Raw genomic sequence first — 21178 nt, 5'->3', positions numbered from 1 at the left:
GTAGAGAGAGAGAATCCAAAGTGACCTGGATAAATTGGAGGACTGGGCCAAAAGAAATCTGACGCAGTTCAACAAGGAGAAGTGTAGACTCCTGCACCTGGGACCGAAGAATCCCAAGCATTCTTATAGGTTGGGGACCGACTGGCTCAGCAGCAGTATGATGGAAAGGGACCTAGGGTTTATGGTGGATGAAAGGCTGGATATGAATAAACAGTGTGTCCTTGTAGCCAAGAAGACTAACGGCATACTAGGGTGTATCGGGGGAGCATTTCGAGCAGATCTAGAGAAGTAGTTGTTCCCTTCTATCTGGCACTGGTGAGGCCACATCTGGAATATTGTATCCAGTTTTGGGCTCCCCAGGATAAAAAGGATGTGGATGTGCTGGAGGAGGTTCAGCAGAGTGCAGCAAAAATGATTAAGGAGCTGGCGTACAAGATCTATGAGGATAGGCTGAGGGATTTGGGCTTGTTTAGTTTACAGAAGAGAAGACTTAAGGATGATTTAATAGCAGCCTTCAACTTCCTGAAGGGGAGCTCTAAAGAGGAGGCTGAGAAACTGTTCTCAGTGGTGTCAGATGGCAGAACCAGGAGTAATGGTGTGAAGTTAAAAGAGGGAGAGGTGTAGGTTAAATATTAGGAAAAACTATTTCACCAGGAGGGTGGTGAAGCACTGGAACGTGTTGTCTAGAGAAGTGGTGGATTCTCCATCCCTCCAGGTTTTTAAGTCCTGGCTTGTCAAGGCCCTGGCTGGGACGACTTAGTGGGGGTTGATCCTGCTTAAAGAAGGGGGCTGAACTTGCTGACCTTCCAGCCCTATGATTCTATGAAACCGGCACTCTCTGGGTCGCCAAGGTCTGTGGTCTTGGCAGGACTATGGACGTTCCTGGAGCAGAGAACGCTGGGGCCCGGAGCCCAGTGGCAGGAGGACCAACTTGCGGCAGCAGCAGAACCGGGGCGCGGCAGCCCGGCTACAGCCAGAGCCGGTGTGCGGCAGCCGAGCCGGAACTGGAGCCACGTGTCCCACCCCGCGACAGGCCCCTTCCTCCTTGCTCCGCCCCTTCACTGCCCCTCCCCCCGCACTGCCCCTTCTATTGGCCCCCCCGTTGTGCTCTCCCCTTGCTGCTCCCACTTCCTCGTCTCCGCCCCGCCCCGCCGGTCACATGGCCACTTTCTGGCATCCGCCTTCTGGAGAGCGGCCACCTGGCAAGGGGGTGGGGACGGGGGCGGAGCTTGGGACGGGCCCGCCCCCTCCGCCCGGGCCCGGCAGCTGAGCGCGGCGGAGGCTGGAGCCGAGGTTATCCGGCGGTGCTGGCAGCTGGGGAGGGGGCCGGTGAGTGGGGCCGGCTGGGAGCGCGCCTCTCCGGGGTCCGCTCTGGGGAGAGCGGGGGACGCAGACAGGGGGTAGCGCCCCAGGAAAGCGTGGTCCCGGGTAGGGCGCGTGTTCCGTGGGCAGCGGGGATCCCCGAGAGAGGGGGTGTGCCCTGAGCAGAGCGTGGTGGCGCCGCTGGGAGAGCAGGGATCCCAGTTGGGGGGGTGCCCCTAGGATAGCAGGGTCCCAGGGAGGGGTGGTACCTAGCAGAGGGATCCCAGTTAGGGGGTGAGCCTGTAGGATATCAGGGTCCTAGGGAGGGGGTGCACCTGGGAGAGCAGGGATCCCAGTTAGGGGTGTGCCCCTAGGATATCAGGGTCCTAGGGAGGGGGTGTACTCTGGGGAGGCCTGGGGTGGTGACCCTGGAGAGCAGGGGTCCCAGTTAGAGAGTGAGCCCCTAGGAAAGTGGAGGTCCTGGTGCAGGGCTCCCCCTTGGTGTGGGGAGATCTGATGGGGGGGTGTACTCTGGTTGGAGTGGAGAGTGGTGTCCCAGGGAAAGCTTCAGCATAGGCAACTTGGTGGTGTGCTTGAGGAAAGGAGCGAGACAGCAGCATCCAACGGGGGATGAGGGGTCAGCAACCCCCTGGTAATGTGGGAAACACCCTTAGAAGAGGTAGATGCTTCTGTTCCAGCTCATCTTATCCCTGCTGTGATTAACTCACTTTGAATACTTCTACAAGGGGGTCTTGTTCTGCCTGTTTGACATTCAATAATTCATGATAATCTTGAATGGTTGTTACCCCCCTGCTCAGCACTATTATGGATGGTCAGTTTTGGGCTCCAGTGAAGGTAGGAGGGGTAATAGTATTTAGAGATGCCTATTATTGCAGATGGAAACTCACATAAGCAAACCAAACAGAACAGTTTTGCATTGAGATGTAAAATCTGAATTTAAAGGTTGCTGAAATTTGTGATATTGGTGCAATCTCAGGTTTAGTTTTAAGTAGAAGTTGACTCATCTACATAATCTGTCTTTGTTATAGACTTTATTCCAAAACATCTTGGAGCGCTACATAAGAAATAACAGCAGAGAGATCTCAGTTTGAGAAAGGACAAAGACAAGAGAAAAGACATTTATAAGAAAAACTTGAAAATAGAGGGGAATATCACAGAGGTAAATATGAGTGTTGGAGCTGTGTAGGGACTGATAAATAGTAGATTTGGAAAGAAGGGGAATGCAGAAGGTACAAGTTCCTTCTGATGTTAAACCCTGATCAGTTAAATTATCCGTACCTAAGCTGGAAAAGATCAAATTGATGATTTTAAAAGAAATAGGTCCATGGTTGGTACCAACTGCAATTTCAAACCTGGTCAAAAATGGACAAGACTGAGGCACTGGGTAAAATTTCTGCAAAATTGTCCAACTCTGTAAATAAACATGGGATCTCAGTTTTTTGTGCTGCATTATAAATGAAATCCTTTAAAAACAGTATTAAGTTGAATTCTGCAGATATATTCTGTAGGGAGGAGGCAATGTGGCCTGCTTTGGTCTGATGAAATGTGGCATATGCTCCTCATTCTGCCACAGTCTGCTGGGCTGGGGTCACTCACTCCCCTCTCTGCCTGAGTTTTTCCTATCAGTAAAGTGGAGGTACGGTATTTCTCGTTTTATGTAGTTTAGTAATATATTAGTGTTGGCTTATAAAATGAGACAAGTAGGCCTCCACATCCCTGATGTTTCAGGATGGGATACTGTCCCTAAGAAAGGATGGTTATGATCTCAAAGAAAGATTTTCAAGTTTAAGAGAACACAATAGCTTAGATTTTTTTTTTTGTTTTGTTTGATCTGTTTTGCTTCACAGTGGCTGCGTCTACACGTGCACGCTACTTCGAAGTAGCGGCACCAACTTCAAAATAGCGCCCGTCGCGTCTACACGCGTCGGGCGCTATTTCGAAGTTAACTTCGACGTTAGGCGGCGAGACGTCGAAGTCGCTAACCTCATGAGGAGATAGGAATAGCGCCCTACTTCGATGTTCAACGTCGAAGTAGGGACCGTGTAGACAATCCGCGTCCCGCAACGTCGAAATTGCTGGGTCCTCCATGGCGGCCATCAGCTGGGGGGTTGAGAGATGCTCTCTCTCCAGCCCCTGCGGGGCTCTATGGTCACCGTGGGCAGCAGCCCTTAGCCCAGGGCTTCTGGCTGCTTCTGCGGCAGCTGGGGATCTATGCTGCAGGCACAGGGTCTGCAACCAGTTCTCAGCTCTGTGTATCTTGTGTTGTTTAGTGCAACTGTGTCTGGGAGGGGCCCTTTAAGGGAGCGGCTGGCTGTTGAGTCTGCCCTGTGACCCTGTCTGCAGCTGTGCCTGGCATCCCTATTTCGATGTGTGCTACTTTGACGTGTAGACGTTCCCTCGCTGCACCTATTTCGATGTTGGGCTGAGCAACGTCGAAGTTGAACATCGACGTTGCCGGCCCTGGAGGACGTGTAGACGTTATTCATCGAAATAGACTATTTCGATGTCGCAACATCGAATTAAGCTATTTCGATGTTGGCTGCATGTGTAGACGTAGCCAGTATGTTTATTCTTCCTCCCCATCCACTCTCATCTCCCACATGTTTCTTATCCAAGGTAAATGCTGACTTTTGGTGTGCTAGTTGGGTCAGTTCAGTCTCTGCAGGATACATTTATAGATATGGTCTGTTCATGTAAAAACCAGTTTCTCTTTTTCTGGTGGAACTGGGAAGTCCTGGCATTTCACAGGGCCATGTGATGTGAGCTATTTTTAAACTGTAGGAAATTTCTGTGGGGGAGAACCTCTCCTGCTGGTGTTTTATGAAGAATCTGCACGTGACTGTAGCACTTGTACATCTGTTTAACTGGCCTGACTAATGGTGAGGGAGAGGGAGAGGTCATATTTAAGGGATGAATTGCTGCATTTCCTTCCCTGATCCATAGACAATCTTTTTTTTTTTGTTAGAAATACTTCATTTTGGCCAGTGGTTCTTAACCTTTACTGCAGCCTGCACCCCTTTGGTTCTAAAAATATGTTCTTGCACCCCTTATCAATAATCAAAAATGTTCTCACTCCCCTTATCAAAAATGGAGATGAGGGGGGCTATACACTTTTAAATGCATATTAAATATATGTAATAGTTTTGTTATTAAAATGTATAATCTTAATAAACACATAGGTTTGATTAAACAAAATAGTTGTACTTACGTGTCTGTGCTTGATTTGTATTTTCAGTGATTTACCTTCCAAAAAATCTGGCATTTCTCACAACCCCAGAAAGGACATCACACACCCTCAATGGGGTGCATGCACCCCAGGTTAAGAACCATTGATTCAGACCATAACAAACATGGATCTGATGAAAAGTTCTGTGCTGACAACTGTGGAGATTAAACTGTAGAAATAGATCCAGCTCAGGTCTGACAGGGCAGTCATCTGTCCATGCTGTATGTACAGTAATGTTCCCATAGGTGAACCATCTGGTTACAGTATAAAATACAGAGAAAGACACTGTTTATGCTCTCATGAGTTTAGCTACATTTGAAATAGACACATACACGCTTACATTCCACCCATCCCCTCATGTTCTGTGCTACCTTAGTTTGTTTTGGGGTTTGTTTGTTTCTGTCATGGGTAAATGTTTGTGAGCATCATGAAAGTAGTGAAACACTGCCTGGCTTCAGCTCCCAAATTTATTGCTGAAATGTCACATTACTGGGACAACACACTATTTATGGCTCTAGTTCAGAATTCAGTTGAACTACATATGTGCCTAAAGTTGAATACCTGTTTGAGAATATTGTTGAATCTGGGCCTATCTGCTTTTGTGTAAAGCTGGATACCTGTAGGTGTACTTCTAGTAACCTGAATGATTTAGGTGGTCTGGCCATCTAAACTATACTTGTACAGTATTAACAGCTGGAGTCTGTTTTGGAAAACAAACAATATTTTCTTTCTGCTTGTAAGTGAAGGCTTAAGTTTAAGATTATAATATAAATTGCTTGAGCATGTGAATTAGTTAAAATTCACATTACTGTTCTTGCACTGACCATGTTTTGCGACAGTTAAATGAAAATCCAAACATGTGGAGTCCTCTTGCTTCAGTTCCCCTTTTCATGAGGCTAAACTAGGAAGATTGCAGCTGACTTCTAAAACGTAACATCTTAGTAAAAGTGTAAAGTGAATCCAGAGTCTTTCAAAACTGACTTATAGTGGAAGTTGATATTGTAACAATTGTAAGATTTGCATAATTAGAATACTTCACTTTATCTGAATTTTAGACAGGCCTTTGTGGTAAATGTCTTGTGACAGAGGGATATCTGTGACCGTTTGTCTTACTTCACAACTTTTTTTAATGTATCTGAATCAATTAAGCAGTTCTCAAAGACCATATTCAGGCTGAATTCTGGGCATGGAAATTAATCATATAAAAATAACATCTCAAAGTAAAGAGACTTTGGAAATGCCTTTCCTGAAATTAAATGCTACGCTTACTGTACTAAACTAATGTTTTCTTGTTTTCTAGCCTTGAAAGGAAAGAATCTTAGTTTTATGCTGGGTTGTCTGGCTCCAGAAATAATACAGAGCAGCATTTTGAATCAGAAGTTAGTGTAATCGGATAGAAATTCTGTCACCACCCTGTGTCTCTTCACCCTTCCTCCAATGTCTCTCTTTTTTAGTAAAATACCTTTTTCACACAACATAAAGAAGGTTGTTATAGAGATGTATAGAAGGACTTCGTGTAAGTTAGCCAACTAGTATGACGACAACTTACTAGCAAAATCAAATTCACTTGAACCATGATTCTGCAGTCTAGACATTTATATAGTGGTCAGAATACGTATTAAACACATCATTTAGGATATCTGAGTCCAAGAATAATGAACAGGGGAATACAGTAGACCCCCGACTTACATGGATATTGTGTTCCTCTGCAACCCCACTTATATCAAATTTCGCATTACTTAGGGGTGGGAGAGAGCCAGGAAACTGATCAGTGCAGCAGTGCTGGTCATTTTCCCTGCTCCTGTGAGCTAAGGGGAGCTGGACTCTGCCTCCCAGCTCCCTGCCACTCATAGAAAACTGTGAAACCACTCCTGTCGGGGCGGTGAGAGTTAAGCTGCCACTCCTTACAGGAGTGGTTTCCCTGCTCATGTCAGAGGCTGCAACCCCTCCTGTTAGTGGTCAGTTCCCAGCTACCTTGAGTGGCAGGCAGCCCGGAGCCAGGCGCCAGCTCCCCGCCACTCAGTCACGTTAACCTGTGATTCATGCATCTTGAGTGCACATATCCCAGGGTTCTGCTGTATATAATGTAGCTGGCTGTGGCTTTAAAGTTATCTGACAGCAGTTAGGAAGAACTCCAAGGTTTTTGGGAATCTTTCGTGGTTTTTAGAGGAGAGGGTCGTAGATTGCTGTACTGTAGGAAAAAAGTGAGCTTGTTAAAGAAGTTTTTGTAATGGTTACAAGTAGTTTAGAGATTATTTTGAAAAAGAAAACTTCAGCATTTTTCTGTACTCATTCATAAAAGAAAAAGTAGTCAAGTAGCACTTTAAAGATTAGCAAAATAATTTATTAGGTGAGCTTTCGTGAGACAGACCCACTCCTTCAGACCATAGCCATACCAGAACAGACTTAGTATTTAAGGCATAGAGAACCAAAAACAGTAATCAAGGAGGACAAATCAGAAAAAAATGATCAAGGTGATCAAATCAGAGAGTGGAGGGTGGGGGTTATTGAGGACAATAAATTGAAGAAAGCTTCCGTCACAGAATGTGTGCTTACAGTGTATACTGTAGACACTTGCATTGTTTAATTTTGCTGACTTGAAGTATTTGCTTTATATGTACACATTATAAATAACAGCCAAATAGTATGTTGCAATACTAATATGTATGCACATTATCAAGAAGTAGTGGGTAGGGCAGGGGTCATGAATTCTAAGATGTCTCTTAGACCTGATTTATGTGACCTTGGATAACTCCCTTTACGTGTATTTCCCCATTGAAAAACAGGAATATATTATGATTTAGCAGTTTGTAACTAGCTTTGTGATGCATGTAATTTGCCATAGGCCAAGAGCTATTTAATTTGTCATTTCATATTACTAATGCTTCAATCTAAAATAAAAATTAATTGCATGGTTATCATATTACATTGACTTCTAATTTTCACCTGTATCTTCAGTGGTATGGTTTGGAGGACTTTAAGGCTACATCTACACTGGAGAGCTTTGTAGGCACAAGTAGGGTATTATAGTCAGAAACTGTGGGTCAAAATATCAATCAAATTTTATGTGTAGACGTGATCTGTTGACAGATTTGTCAGAACATCTTTTCCGACAATAACTTGTGTAGACAGATGCTTCTAGCATAGATGTAGCCTAAAGGGATTATATATTGCTGTAAACATTACATTAAAAGTTGCAACTCACCTGCCACAGTAATCCCCTTTTCACTCAGAATTCTCACGTATACTTTTTTGGTTTGAAACTTTAAGAAAATAAGTCTCACAGTGTTGCCTTTGCTGTTACATGAAAGGTTTTATTGCTCAGCATGCTCCCATGGTGGAGGAGCTCTTGCTAGTGACAGAACATAGGAACGGCCATACTGGATCAGACCAGTGGCTCATCTAGACCAGTGTCCTGTCTTCTGGCAGTGGCTGGTGCCACGGGCATCAAAGTGAATGAATGGAACAGGGCAATTGATCGAGTGACCTCGTCCCAGCTTCTGGCAGTTAGAAGTTTAGAGACTCCCAGAACACGAGGTAGAATCGTAGAACACTACAACTGGAAGGGACCTCGAGAGGTCAGTGAGTCCAGTCCCCTGCTCTCACCGCAGAACCAAGCACCACAGGCCATCCCTGTTAGGTGTCTGTCTAGCCTGCTCTTAAATGTCTCCAGGGATCGAGATTCCACAGACTCTAAGCAATTTATTCCAGTGTTTAGCCACCCTGACAGTTAGGATGTTTTTCCTAATCTGCCACCTAAACCTCCCTTTCTGCAGTTGAAGCCCATTGCTCTCTGTCCTATTCTCAGAGCCCAAGGAGAACAAATTTTCTCCCTCTTCTTTGAAACCCTCTTTTAAGTACTTGAAAACTGCTATCATGTCCCCTCTAAGTCTTCTCTATTCTAAAGTAAACAAGCCCAGTTCTTTGTCTTCGCTCATAGCTCATGTTCTCTAGACCTTTAATCATTCTTGTTTCTCTTCTCTGGACTGTCTTCAATTTCTCCACATTTTTCTTGAAATGTGGTGCCCAGAACTGGACACAATGCTCGAACTGAGGCCTAATGAGCACTGACTGGAGTGTAAGAATGATTTCCCATGTCTTGCTCTCAACACGCCTGTTAATGCATCCCAGAATCATGTTTGCTTTTTTGCAACAGCATCACACTGTTGACTCATATTTAGCTTGTGGTCCACTATGACCCCCGCTTCCCTTTCTGCAGTACTCCTTCCTAGACAGTCGCTTCCAGTTTTGTAGGTATGAAGCTGATTGTTCCTTCCTAAGCGGAGTGCTTTGCATTTGTCGTTATTAAACTTCATCATGTTTATCTGAGACCATTTCTCCAGTTTATCCAGACCATTTTGAATTCTGACCTTATCCTCCAAATCAGTTGTAACCCCTCCCAGCTAGGTATCACCTGCAAACTTAATAAGCGTACACTTATGCCAATATCTAAATTGTTGATGAAGATATTGAATAGAACCAGTTCCAAAACAAGTGTGTGGAACCCCACTTATTATGCCCTTCCAATGTGGTTGTGAACCATTAATAACTACTCTCTGAGAATGGTTATCCAGCCAGTTTTGCACCCACCTTATAGTAGTCCCATCTAAGTTGTATTTGCTTAGTTTACTGATAAGAAGATCACGCAAGACGGGCTCAAATGCCTTTCTAAAGCATCCACCACTTCTCCCTTATTCACAAGACTTGTCATCCTATCAAAGAAAGCTATCAGATTGGTCAAGCATGATTTGTTCTTTACAAATCCATGCTGGCTGTTACCTATCGCCTTATTTTCTTCCAGATGTTTGCAGATGAATTCCTTAATTGCTTTCTCTATTATCTTTGCTGGCACAGAATTAAACTGACAGGTCTGTAGTTTCCTGGTTGTTCTTACTCCCCTTTTTACAGATGGGCACTATGTTTGCCCTTTTTCAGTCTTCTGGAATGTCACCAGTCTTCCAGGACTTTTCAAAGATGATAGCTAAAGGTTCCAATACCTATTCCATCAGCTCCTTGGGTAGTCTAGGATGCAGATCAACAGTCCCTGGTGACTTGAAGATATCTATTTTTTTCTGAAGTAATTTTTATTTTGTTCTTTTTTTAAAATTTTATCCTCCAAATCTACCCCCTTCCCACTAGCATTCAACATGTTAGGTGTTTCTGCATTGGATTTCTTGGTGAAGACTGAAACAAAGAAGTCATTAAATATCTCTGCCATTTCCAAGGTTCCTGATGTTGTTTCTCTCTCCTCACTGAGTTGTGGACCTACCCTGTCCTTGGTCTTCCTTTTGCTTCTAATATATTTATAGAATGTCATCTTGTTACTCTTTATGTCTCTAGCTAGTTTGAGCTCATTTTGTGCCTTTGCCTTTCTAATCTTTCTCCTGCATATATGTGGTGTTTGCTTATATTCATCCTTTGTAAATTCTTCTAATTTCCACTTTTTATATGACTCCTTTTTGATTTTGAGATCATGCAGGATCTCCTGGTTAAGCTTTGTGTGTTCCTGGTCATTTTGGCTAATAGATATTTATGGACCTAATAACACTTCCTTATTCAGTTTCTCCACATCATTCCTGAATTTACAGACCTCTCTGATATCCTCTGTTTAGTTGTCTCTTTTCTAAATTGAACGGTCCCAGGTCTTTTAAATCTCTGCTATTCTACATCCCTAACAATGTTTATTGCCCTTTCCTGTACTTTTTCCCAATTCAAATATGTATTTTTAACTTTGGGTGACCATAACAGTGTGCCATTCATTTATAGCATGGATTTATTTAGTGATATATCATATTTTCTGCCTTATTTTCTAACTTTTCCTGATAGTTCTTACATCCTATTAGCTATTATGACTGCTGCTGCATATTGATCAACTATATTCAAAGAGCTATCCCCACTGATTCCATATTTATTTTGTATGCATGCATGGGATTATATTTTCCAATTTGCATTATTTTTCAATTATCAACATTCAGTTTCATCTGCTGTTTTGTTGCCCATTCATTGCTGTTGTGATATCCCTATGTAACTCCTTGCAGACACCATGTCCATGTCTACACTAGCCAAAAACTTCGAAATGGCCATGCAAATGGCCATTTCAAAGTTTACTAATGAAGCGCTGAAATACATATTCAGAGCCTCATTAGCACGTGGGCGGCCGCGGCACTTCGAAATTGACGTGGCTCATCCAGACGGGGCTCCTTTTCGAAAGGAGCAGATGAGCAGATAGGAATAAGGGGACTTCGAAGTAGCCAGGGTCCTTTTGAAAAGGAGCCCTGTCTGGATGAGCCGTGCGGTGGCGAGCCGCGTCAATTTCGAAGTGCCGTGGCTGCCTGCATGCTAATGAGGCACTGAATATGTATTTCAGCGCTTCATTAGTAAACTTCGAAATGGCCATGCAAATGGCCATTTCGAAGTTTTTCGCTAGTGTAGACATAGCCCATGAGACGTACTTTGAGTAATTTTGTATGTAATACAAACTTTGCTACCTCACCGGTTACCTCTTTTTTTCTAGATCATTTATGATTATGGTAAATATCATTGGTCCCAGTACAGATCTTTGGGGACCATTCTTTAATGGGATCTCTGGAGTGCTCCATTAACTCTCTTGCCTGGGCTGTCTCTCACAAAGCTTGTGCCCTACGTAAGCAGTGCAAATTTATTAATCAGGCTTAGACTTTATGACTAGAAAGTGGATATATGCAAGCCTTTGTAAATTCAGAATCACTGAGAAGGATAAATAGTAAAACAAGTGTTCTGACTCCAAAAATAGATTTTAAGTGATTTTGGCTACATCTACACTAGCCCCTGCTTTTCGAAAGGGGCATAGTATTGAGCAAGATTGACAGATGCTAATGAGGCTCTGCCTTGATTATGCAGTGCCTCATTAGCATAATGGCAGCTGTGGCAATTTGAAAGTGCTGCTTTCAATTCATTCACCATCCATGTGGATGGGGTACTTTCAAAAGGATCCCTCAGTCTTCGAAAACCCCTTATTCTTAAAACCAAATAGGAGTAGGGGCTTTCAAAGACCGGGGGGTTCCTTTTGAAAGGCCCCACTGTACATGGGCAGCATGTGATTCGAAAGTGGCACTTTCGAATTGCTGCAGCCGCCATTATGCTAATGAGGCACTGCGTCTTCCTGGAAGTGCCTCATTAGCATCTTCCAACCTCGCTCATTACCATGCCCCTTTCGAAAAGAAGGGGCGAGTGTAGACGTAGCCTGTAAGTGATATGCAAAGAAGGCAGAGTGGTTATCAAAATAAAATAAAATGTAGTCTAACCTCTTAATCATGTTAGACTGAGCAATTATTAGATTTAAGTAGTTTTTCTGACACGGCTGGATATTGCGATTCACAGTACACAGGTTTTATCCCTGAAACCTGGTCTAGTCACATTTATTGTAATCTTCAGTCTTCTGATTCTCCTCCTTGCTTGAAGCATAGGTGAGGGTAGGGAAAAGGGAAAGAACGGGCCTAGAATGTTTTGTTTTATACCTTTAGTCCATGTGCTTTAAGAACACAAGTCCAAGAATAACTGGTGGGCATTGCTGAATCCCCAGGCAAGGCTGAGTAATTTTTCTGTTGTGACCTTATGTATGAGTCATTGAATTATAGCTCCCTTGCTGAACAAACTGACTGTTGAGGATTCTTGAACAATGACCTGGGTGTCAGTTAATTTTTTTGTTGTTGTCTCTGGGGAGATAATAGCTGGCTGATTGCCCAATTTACAGCATGTTTTAATGAGAGCCATACAACATAATCTCATAACTTCATATGTATGAAATGTATAGATATCTAGCTAGTTAGAACAGCAGTTTTCAGCTGATCATAATCTTTCCCCTGATACTTCACAAGGCATGTTTTTTATACAGTGTCACTGTTCTGAGGAAGATGAGGGATACAGGTGTGACATTGCACCCCCATGTTTTTTAAAAAATGTTTTGGAGTATGAATATGTGTAACTTGAACATGCTCTATGCACGATGGGGCATATAACCTACCCACTGAATGTGTAAATTCCATCCGTATGCATATATCATTGTTGTGTTTAAGCATAGCAATATGAGGTATAAACCTGTTTTGTGATGTAGGAGTGTTAGTGAGAACCATTAGTGGTAGTTAAGGAACTTAATGGCCTGGTACACAAGAGAATGATCTGTGAATAGTCTTGTTTTTCCGATAAACCTTGAACTCTGGTTGATCCTACCAAGACATGTGGCCAGGTCACCTGATGCTGGAGCCCATTTCGAATGTAGTACTTTTCCAGGGAGGGGTGAAAGGGCTGAAGCTAACAAAATGAATTACTGACTTGTGCAAAATCTATTTGCAGGCAAGGAATCAAATAATAGGGGTTGAGAGACTTAGCAGATGCCATACACCAAGACATCCCCTGCTCACCTCCAATTGGTCTGCTGAATACATCTAATGCTGACCATGGGGAAGAATTGAACCCAAATTAGGAGGCTGCCTAGTTTGTGAGAAAGATGCTTAAAACTACTGTTAGGGGAAAAAATTGCATTTAAGTAGTTGCCTAGAATGTCAAGCTTACCTGGTGTGTTTGGTTTTATTTTGCTTAGTAGCTTACTTTTATCTGTTGGTTATCATTAGCAACTACTTAAATCTTAATTTTTATGCTTAAGAAAATCACTTTTGTTTATGTAAATAATGTGCAAATAATTGTTACTTGGACTGGGGCACAACTGTGCATCTTTTTCTTTGATAAAAAAAGGTGATCTTATGAGCTTGTTCTGTATAAGTCTTTTATGCCACATAAGATAGATTTACATGGGACTTTGGTCCCATTGGAGCTGTGCACCTGGATACTGTGTTAAGTCCCTGTGATGGAGCCTTCCCAGACCTGAGTTGTTTTCGGTGTCTGCGTTGCTCTGCTGTGGACCATACACCCAATTTTGTGCCTTTGCTGTGGAAGAACAGAGGTTCTGGCTCAGCAGAACAGGATGGTGGGACACACCCCAGAAGATAGGTAGGTGAGTTCAGTGGTATGATCAGCCCATCAGGTGACAGTCCCAAGTGGATCTCTGTGACCCAAACCATCACGACAGGATGTTTCCCCATGATATAAAATGTCATATCCACTATTTACTTCTCTCCACTGTGAAAACTGATCATTTATTCCCACCCTTTGTTTCTTATCTTTTAACCTGTTACTGATCTGTACAGGACCTTTCCTCTTATCCAATGGCTGCCTATTTTGCTCAAGAGCTTTTAATGAGGGATCTTATTAAAAATTCTCAATCTCTGAGTATGTTCTATCCGCTGGCCTACCCTCATGCACAAGTTTGATGACTGATTCAAAGAATTTTAATAGATGAGAGAAGCATGATCTTCCCTTTATAAAAGCTGCGGTCATTTTTTGACAACATATTTTGTTTATTATATGGCTATGGTTACACTACAGCGCTCAGTCAACAGAAGTCAGTGTTGGAAAAGATTTCCCAAAAAAACTTCTGTCGTCAGGATGCAGCCACGCACAAAATCAAATTGGGAGAGCGCTCTGCTCTGTCCACAGCTGGGACTGTCCAGCTGTTTTCTTGACAAAACGAGCACCCAGAAGTAGAGCAGACAGGGCTGCCCATTTTTGTGGATGCCCTGTCTGTCGAGAGAAGCCCCCTGAGGTCGTTAACGCAGCTTTTTTGTCGACAGCATTCTGCCTCAAATTTTGTGTGTTCATGCTCCATGAGTTTTGTTAACAAAATCAGGTTTTTGACAGTAAAACTTGCTCATGTAACCGTAGCCTATGTCTGATAATTCTGCTCTTCACTCATTCAATCAGTTTGCCTGGTACTGAAGTTAGGCTTACTGATCCGTATTTGCCAGGATCAGCTCTGGATCATTTATTAAAAATCACTGTTACAATAGCTATCTACCAGTCATCTGGAAGTTTCTGTTTCTCTTCCTTGAACTTATTCTCCTCTTCCCCTTTTTGAAACAGAAACAAACTAAACCAATATTAAGGAATCATTAGGGCTGCAAATTTTAAACAGTCAGGAACTACACAAAAATAGCCATCTGACATAACATTAACTCTCCCATGTTGCACAGAAGTGTGTTGGGATTATTGGACTTTTCAGTGTAAACCTTACAATGCAGCATGTATAAAGCAGGTCAGTTAATGTTGCTCTCCAGGACCATCTTATTTTAGTTTCTATTCATGTTTGTCTGGTAAAGACGTGTGAAATCCAGCTCCGGAAGATCAACCCTGAATGGGTCGATCTCCCAGTAACTATAGACAAGTCCTAATAGGAGTTGTTAGCTCACATTGGGCTGAAATGCAGGCTGAGTACATTGTAGTATCCACTTTCGTAAATGTGTTGGGATGTTCGGTCCTGCTGATTCTGGGGGAAAGTGGGAAGTTGCGCCAGGGCCCGGTGATTCAGCTAAAGTTTGGGCGAGTGCGTGCCATGCTCTGGGCAACACAGAGGGCCAGCTGCCCTCAGCTCTGATCTGTCTGGCCTCAGCCCTGCCCCTTCTGGGATTGCAGAGATGACCCCTACCCCACCTTGCCCAGGGGCCTGTAGAAGCCGGCAACTGCTCTGGGGATTCAGAAGTGTGATGGGCTAGTCAGTCAGTCTGACTTTGGTTCTTTCTTTCAGTGAATTACTCGTGGTTCTCATATACCCTCTCCACGAGCTTCTCCTGCTCTCCACTCCCTCAGCTGTTCCCCAGGCCCAAATCACCATACAAACATTTCATTCAAAAGCCCAACCAGTCCTCTTTGTATGCAGAGAGAGAAAATTTACTAAATAGCTCTTTCAGTTTCTCAGTATTTCCAAATCTCTCTGTGGGAATTTAGCTGGCTGAGCCGGGACTAGTAGCTGGAAACAAACTTTATGGGACCATAGGAAACATGGCCACACCCATGTTAATTGGTCATCCAGCTACCTAATTTTGCCGGATTACAAAATTTGCTGGATGAGAGAGTTCCAAGTTAGAAAGGTTGTCCTGTATTAACAGAACTAAGAAGAATATATAATCTGTAAGGATATGTATAACTGGAACTGCATTATAAATATTGCAGAATACTACTGGTTGGAACAGAGGCCACTCTGAAGATTAAGTATAGGCAAGCCCTAACAGGAGTTAGTAGCTCACATTAGGCTGAAATGCACGTGGAGTACATAGAAGAATTCATTGTCATAAATGTGCAGGGATGTCCAGGCCTGCTGATTCTGGTGGCAAAGTGATCAGTTGCCCTGGGCCCAATGGTCATCCAGTTAACTAAAATCATGCCGGATTACAAAATTGGCCAGATGAGAGAGTTCTGGATAAGAGAGGTTTATCCTGTATTGAGTAATTGAACTAATAAGAATACATACCCGATAAGAATATATATAATTGGAACTGCATTATAAATATTGCAGAATATTACTGGCTGGGATAGAGGCCACTTGAAGATGAAATGCTACTGCTGCTTTTGGTGTGATGGGCAGGTGTGGGTAGTTCAAGCAAGCCTGGGCCCCAGGACTCAGCCTTATTGGTTAACACACCCAAATTCTGCCGGAGGATCTTAGAAACAATTGACCTGAGTTGTTTGTCCATGCCAACAGACTGTTATAGACAGCCATGGACATGAACCACCACATTAGAGGCCATTCGACTGCACTTTGGCCACCCCTGTTTAAGAGCATCACAAGACAAAAAGTAGAAGTGTAGATAACACACCCTGATAAACTGAAATTAGTTCTACATCTGAAGCCATTTCCACTTCTGCACCACTCCTAAGAGAAGCGTGTTGTGATAGACGATAGAAGAAGCAAGCTGTCTAAACACCAAAATCTGATTCCTGCTTTCCTCATATGGGCACAGATCCTAAGAGATTTATCTTGAAGTAACAATGGTAATGGACACTTCATAGATTTTTGCAATGTGTTAACAAGTTGAAGAATTCTCAGTGAGAATCCTGCAATACACCTCTAGCAAGCCTAGCCCAAATACGCTTTTGCTAATTAATTCAGAAGTTTACGTTGTTGAGAAAGTACAACACGTTGAAGGTGTACATTGCCAAACATCTTTGTTATTAGTAGAGCTGAATCTGTAAAGAGGTGTGATCAGGTTTTGAAGGTGGAGCACTGGGTGCTAGAAACTCCAAAGTTATAGTACTGCTTGCACTTCTTTGACTCCTTTGTAGCCTTGAGTCAGTCAGTCTCTGGCTGAGTTTCACCCTGTGTAGAATATTTAATATTAAATTCATCCTTGCTGGCCATCTGTGAAGAAAGTAATGTTTGCAAAAGGCTCTGAAGCATAAGGTTGCATGAACGCCAAGTTGCATACAAGTGTTTGTGATGTCTCTCTCAGCTATTTTTTATTTCCTTGTCTGATCAGTTTATTTGCTGGTTCCACTTGCTATTCAGGTCAAAGGGTAGAGACCAGAGAAATTTGGACTATCTTTCCCCAAGATGAAAGGGATTGTCTTAGGGTTAACAATCCTGTCTGGAAGGAAAAAAAAAAAAAACTACGAAGGAAGATGGTTTTCTCTTCTTTTGGTTTTAATATAATTTGCTTGAAATCCAAACTTATTTTAAAAATGGACAAGTGTGTAGAAAGTGTTCCGGTTTTATTTCATTTGCTGCAAACCAAACCATTTGGCCAAGTTGCTACTTTTTGGTAATAAATCAATCTCTAGTGTTGCTGGCATCGTACCTACACTTGAAACCCTCATACAAGGCTTAGATCACAAATGCTATCCCTGAAATTGAGTTGCCCGGGGTGCTGCGGGACTGCTTGTTATTTGTGAAGCTACAAACTAACACAGCCACCCCTCTGAGAGTCATAGGAAAGGTGCTTCAAGAAAAGGCATATATCACATTTCATATATGTATACCATAGTTGGGTTGATTACACAAAATGATGCATGTTCTCTTCCCGGAGTATATGTGTAGCTATGATTTAGTCGGTCATATTCATGGAAATGCTCTATGTGAACACAAGTAAGTTTATTTTAGTGGTCACAAAGGGGAAACAGGTTAAGTTGATAAAGCCACCGATGGAAGATATACGTTGTGTGTGGTAATGAGAAAAAAAGAGCTACAAACACACAGAGCTGAGAAATTCGAAGTACATTGTGTTAGCTTTTCGTTTCTGAAGAGATGGGTTCAAATATTGGCGTAGGTCACAAATGAAAACGAGTTTGAGTGTTTTTTTTCTTCCACTTTACCATACACCAGAAGTACAAGCCTGTGCTTGGCAGAGGATGGGAATAACAGCTGATGCTGAGTTGTGTCACAACAGGTGGTGTAGAACAGTTGCTTTTACAATGGATTGATTAAGCTAGTCTATTTATTCATTCCTTTCATGAGAACTAAATTCACTCCTATTACCAAAAAAACAAACAAACCCCACAGTCTGGGATATTCTAGAGATTAGTTTAAGGTTAACTGATTTACCTGATTGTTTGCGTTTGTAGGGAGCCTTCAGGATGGCAGCAGAAGTGGAAGTCAGCCACATCCATTCAGCATCTGAAATGGCACAGGCAGAGGATGGCAAACACAATTTCCAACCCATGATGTTTCTGGAGCCTCAAGAGACAAAGATTGATATAAAAGCACTTCTGGTCAAGAAAATGAAGAAAACTTGCAGCTGCACTCCAGCCAAAGTTAAAGACCAGATTTTCAATTTTCTCCCTGTCTTGCAGTGGCTCCCCAAATATAAACTGAGAGAGTATCTCTTGGGAGATATAATGTCTGGTGTGATAGTGGGCATCCTGCTGGTCCCACAGTCCATTGCCTACTCCCTGTTGGCTGGCCAGGAACCTATATATGGTCTTTACACATCCTTTTTTGCCAGCATTATTTATTTCCTGTTTGGCACCTCTCATCATATATCCGTTGGCATTTTTGGTGTGCTTTGCCTGATGATTGGGCAGGTGGTGGACCGTGAGATAGAGAAAGCTGGGTATGATATGGGGCCCCGTATTAATAGTGGCCTCCGCAGAGAGATGGTCATTTACGTAAATACTACCTCTTTGGCCAGCAACCAGACATCAAACCAACTGTTATGTGATAGAAATTGCTATGCAATTGTTGTGGGAGCCACAGTGACCTTCATAGCCGGAGTTTATCAGGTAAGAGGTGGCAGAATAAATGGATATTGTGTAAAATGTTTCTAATGCTCTTCCTCTCTGCTCTTCTCTATCGTTTAACCTTTTTACTGCAGTTTTCTGAGACCAGGCAGAGAGCAATAGCAGTGTTGTTTGTAACAGGAGTGCCTCATATTCTACTTCTGATTAAGGGTCCACTGACGTTTCTCTTTTTAAGGATATGATTCTGAGGACTGCCAAACTCTGATTGCACATTACCGGGTGCTCAACACTTCTTCCAATCTGACCCTAAATGATTCTTTTCTTTGGTTTGGTTTTTGGCTCTAATTTTCACTAGGCCAAAATTTGCAGTGGCATCTTTCACATCCAGGTCACTTTTCATTTATTTTACTGAAAATGACCTTGATGACTTGTTAGTGCAAAGCCAGAATGCAACCATCATTGTAAAGGGGTGCTACACAGATAAAAATCATAACTGAAAAAAATTAGTTTCTTTTAATATCTTAGTTTGCTAATATTGAAATATATATATTTTCAAAAATAATTATGTTTTGTTTACTGCTTATATTTCATTGTTTAGCTATTGGTATTAGATCCGCAGGTTTAATTTTTTGGTACTTGTACATTAACAAAATGCTATTTTTGTGGGTTTCGTAGCGTTATAGAGGAGGGGATACATCCAAAATCATGCACACTCATTTGTGGACCGTGCACAACTGTAGCATCTAACACATGGTGGGGGAGAGAAAAAGAAAACCTTTTTAGACAATCCTCTTGCCATGAAATGTCATCTTACACTACCTGAGAGCTGTGTTCCCTGTAACCTGAGCACTTGTGTGACTGCCCAGGAGAGAATTACCTGCCCCCCAGCTGATTAGCAGAGTGGCACAGGCACAGCATGTATTTGTACTGATGGTGTCGACCCACACATGCCTCGGGCCCATTACAAAATTTATTCTGTCTGTGGATAGAAGAGATTAGAGGGAACGCTGCCTAGCAGTGTGGAGTATTTTAGACAGAATTGTGTCGTATTGTGTTATTGAGAGGCAGTGGGACTGTGTATCTGTGAATTATTTAATATTGGGCAAAGAGTACTATGCAGCCTCTTTATACAAACAACTCAAATTACTTTACCCTGGTTTAGATTATAAACATAGAACAGCAGTTAGCTGTGTTTTGCATGGGGGAATCTCTGCCTACTAGACAACAGAACCTCACTTAAACTAAAATATTACTCTTTACTATGATAGCTCTTCAAAGCCCCACCGGGAACAGGAGCCCTATGTGCTAGGACCTCCAGTAGAAACTCAGAGTTACAAATGCCATTGGAAAGGAGGTTGTTCATAACTGAACTGTTCATAACTCTGAAAAAACACTTTGGCTGTTCTTTCAAAACTTTACAACTGAACGTTAACTTAATATGGCTTTGAACTACACTGCACAGAAGACAACACTGCTTTTACCCATCTTAATTTAAATGAAACAAGTACATACGCAGTTTCTTTACCTTGTCAATTTTTTAAAACTTTCCCTTGTAATGCAGTTTACATTTAAGCCCAGTACTGTACTGGCTTTTTGGCTTTTGGGTTGTTGTTTTCTTTTGTCTCTTCTGTTGCTGAACTTTGTACTTCTGGTTCCAAATGGGATGTGTAATTGACTGGTCAGTTTGTAACTCTGAGATTCTACTTTAGACATGCAGTGAAGGACAATCTCTGTCCTAGGATTTCTTATAGTCTAAGCAGACGAGCGAGGGTGAGGGAGCGGCATGGCCTAGGAGTAGTGCTTTGGGCCATGCCAGTGCGGGGGAGGGCCGGGACTGCCCTGTACTCGTGGGAAGCTGTGCAGAACTCATAGTGAGTGGCAAAGCTGGCGGGAGGGAGAATGTGTGTTGATGTTGGCCCCGATGAAGCCCATGTGTTGCCTGTGGAGTTGGTGGTAGAATCAGGAAATGAGCTGATCTCTTGATTCCTGATCCAGTGTCATACCTCAAGACAATCTTTCCTCTCAGTAAATGTATGCAGGTTCCACCATGCCTGTATTTTCTTTGTGTTGCCTCCACTATCTGATGACGTGACCAAGTGAGAGTACTGTGTTTGAGCCAAATGGTGTAAACGTGCTGTAGCTGGCAGCTTTCGGGATCTGGCATGACTGGCTCTAATATGGCAGGGGGAAAAAGACTAGGTTGGCCAGTGGAAAGCATTAAAGGGCTTTTTGTGAGGGATTCAAAGGCCAGGGGGAGAGGGAAACCTGACCTCGGCAGAAAGGGAGGCCTGTGTTTAACGCACAGAAAGATTAATTGAGAAGCAGGGACACTTAGTGCACAGTTCTGGGGCTGAGGGAGCACAAGAAGCTGTAACGCTGTCTAGCCCTTTCCAGCATAGGTTTACTACAGACAGCAACAAAGATTTGATTTGAACCAGAATTCATAAATATGATTAAAAATCCATATTATTTTTTTCTTTTTCATAACCTAAGCATTTCCGTACTCTCTTGCTGAATTAGATATGACAAGAGTTAGTTGTTAGTGAAAAGGGCAATCTAGTATTTGAGTGGGACGGTAACTTATTGCAG

The 21178-nt window shown here is 42.7% G+C and overlaps 1 protein-coding gene across 2 annotated transcripts in view; it reads left to right on the top strand.

The window, feature by feature from the left end:
• The first annotated feature begins 1289 nt into the window (after positions 1-1289).
• The window catches only part of LOC142021238 (sulfate transporter-like), a 30007-nt gene continuing 10118 nt past the window's right edge, over positions 1290-21178 (top strand). Inside the window, exons 1-3 of one of the 2 annotated variants that reach the window (XM_075009817.1) lie at positions 1309-1329; positions 2352-2482; positions 17975-18631. In XM_075009817.1, the coding sequence (XP_074865918.1) occupies positions 17987-18631 (645 nt within the window). In that variant the 5' untranslated portion in view covers positions 1309-1329; positions 2352-2482; positions 17975-17986. Of the gene's footprint in view, positions 1330-2351; positions 2483-17974; positions 18632-21178 lie in introns of both variants that reach the window. The other variant, XM_075009818.1, reaches the window with a different exon arrangement.

The sequence above is a fragment of the Carettochelys insculpta genome, chromosome 15, assembly GCF_033958435.1.
Source record: "Carettochelys insculpta isolate YL-2023 chromosome 15, ASM3395843v1, whole genome shotgun sequence".
Classification (NCBI taxonomy): Eukaryota; Metazoa; Chordata; order Testudines; family Carettochelyidae; genus Carettochelys; species Carettochelys insculpta.
The sequence above is the reverse complement of the archived record's forward strand: the minus strand, read 5'-3'. Positions and strand labels throughout refer to the sequence as shown.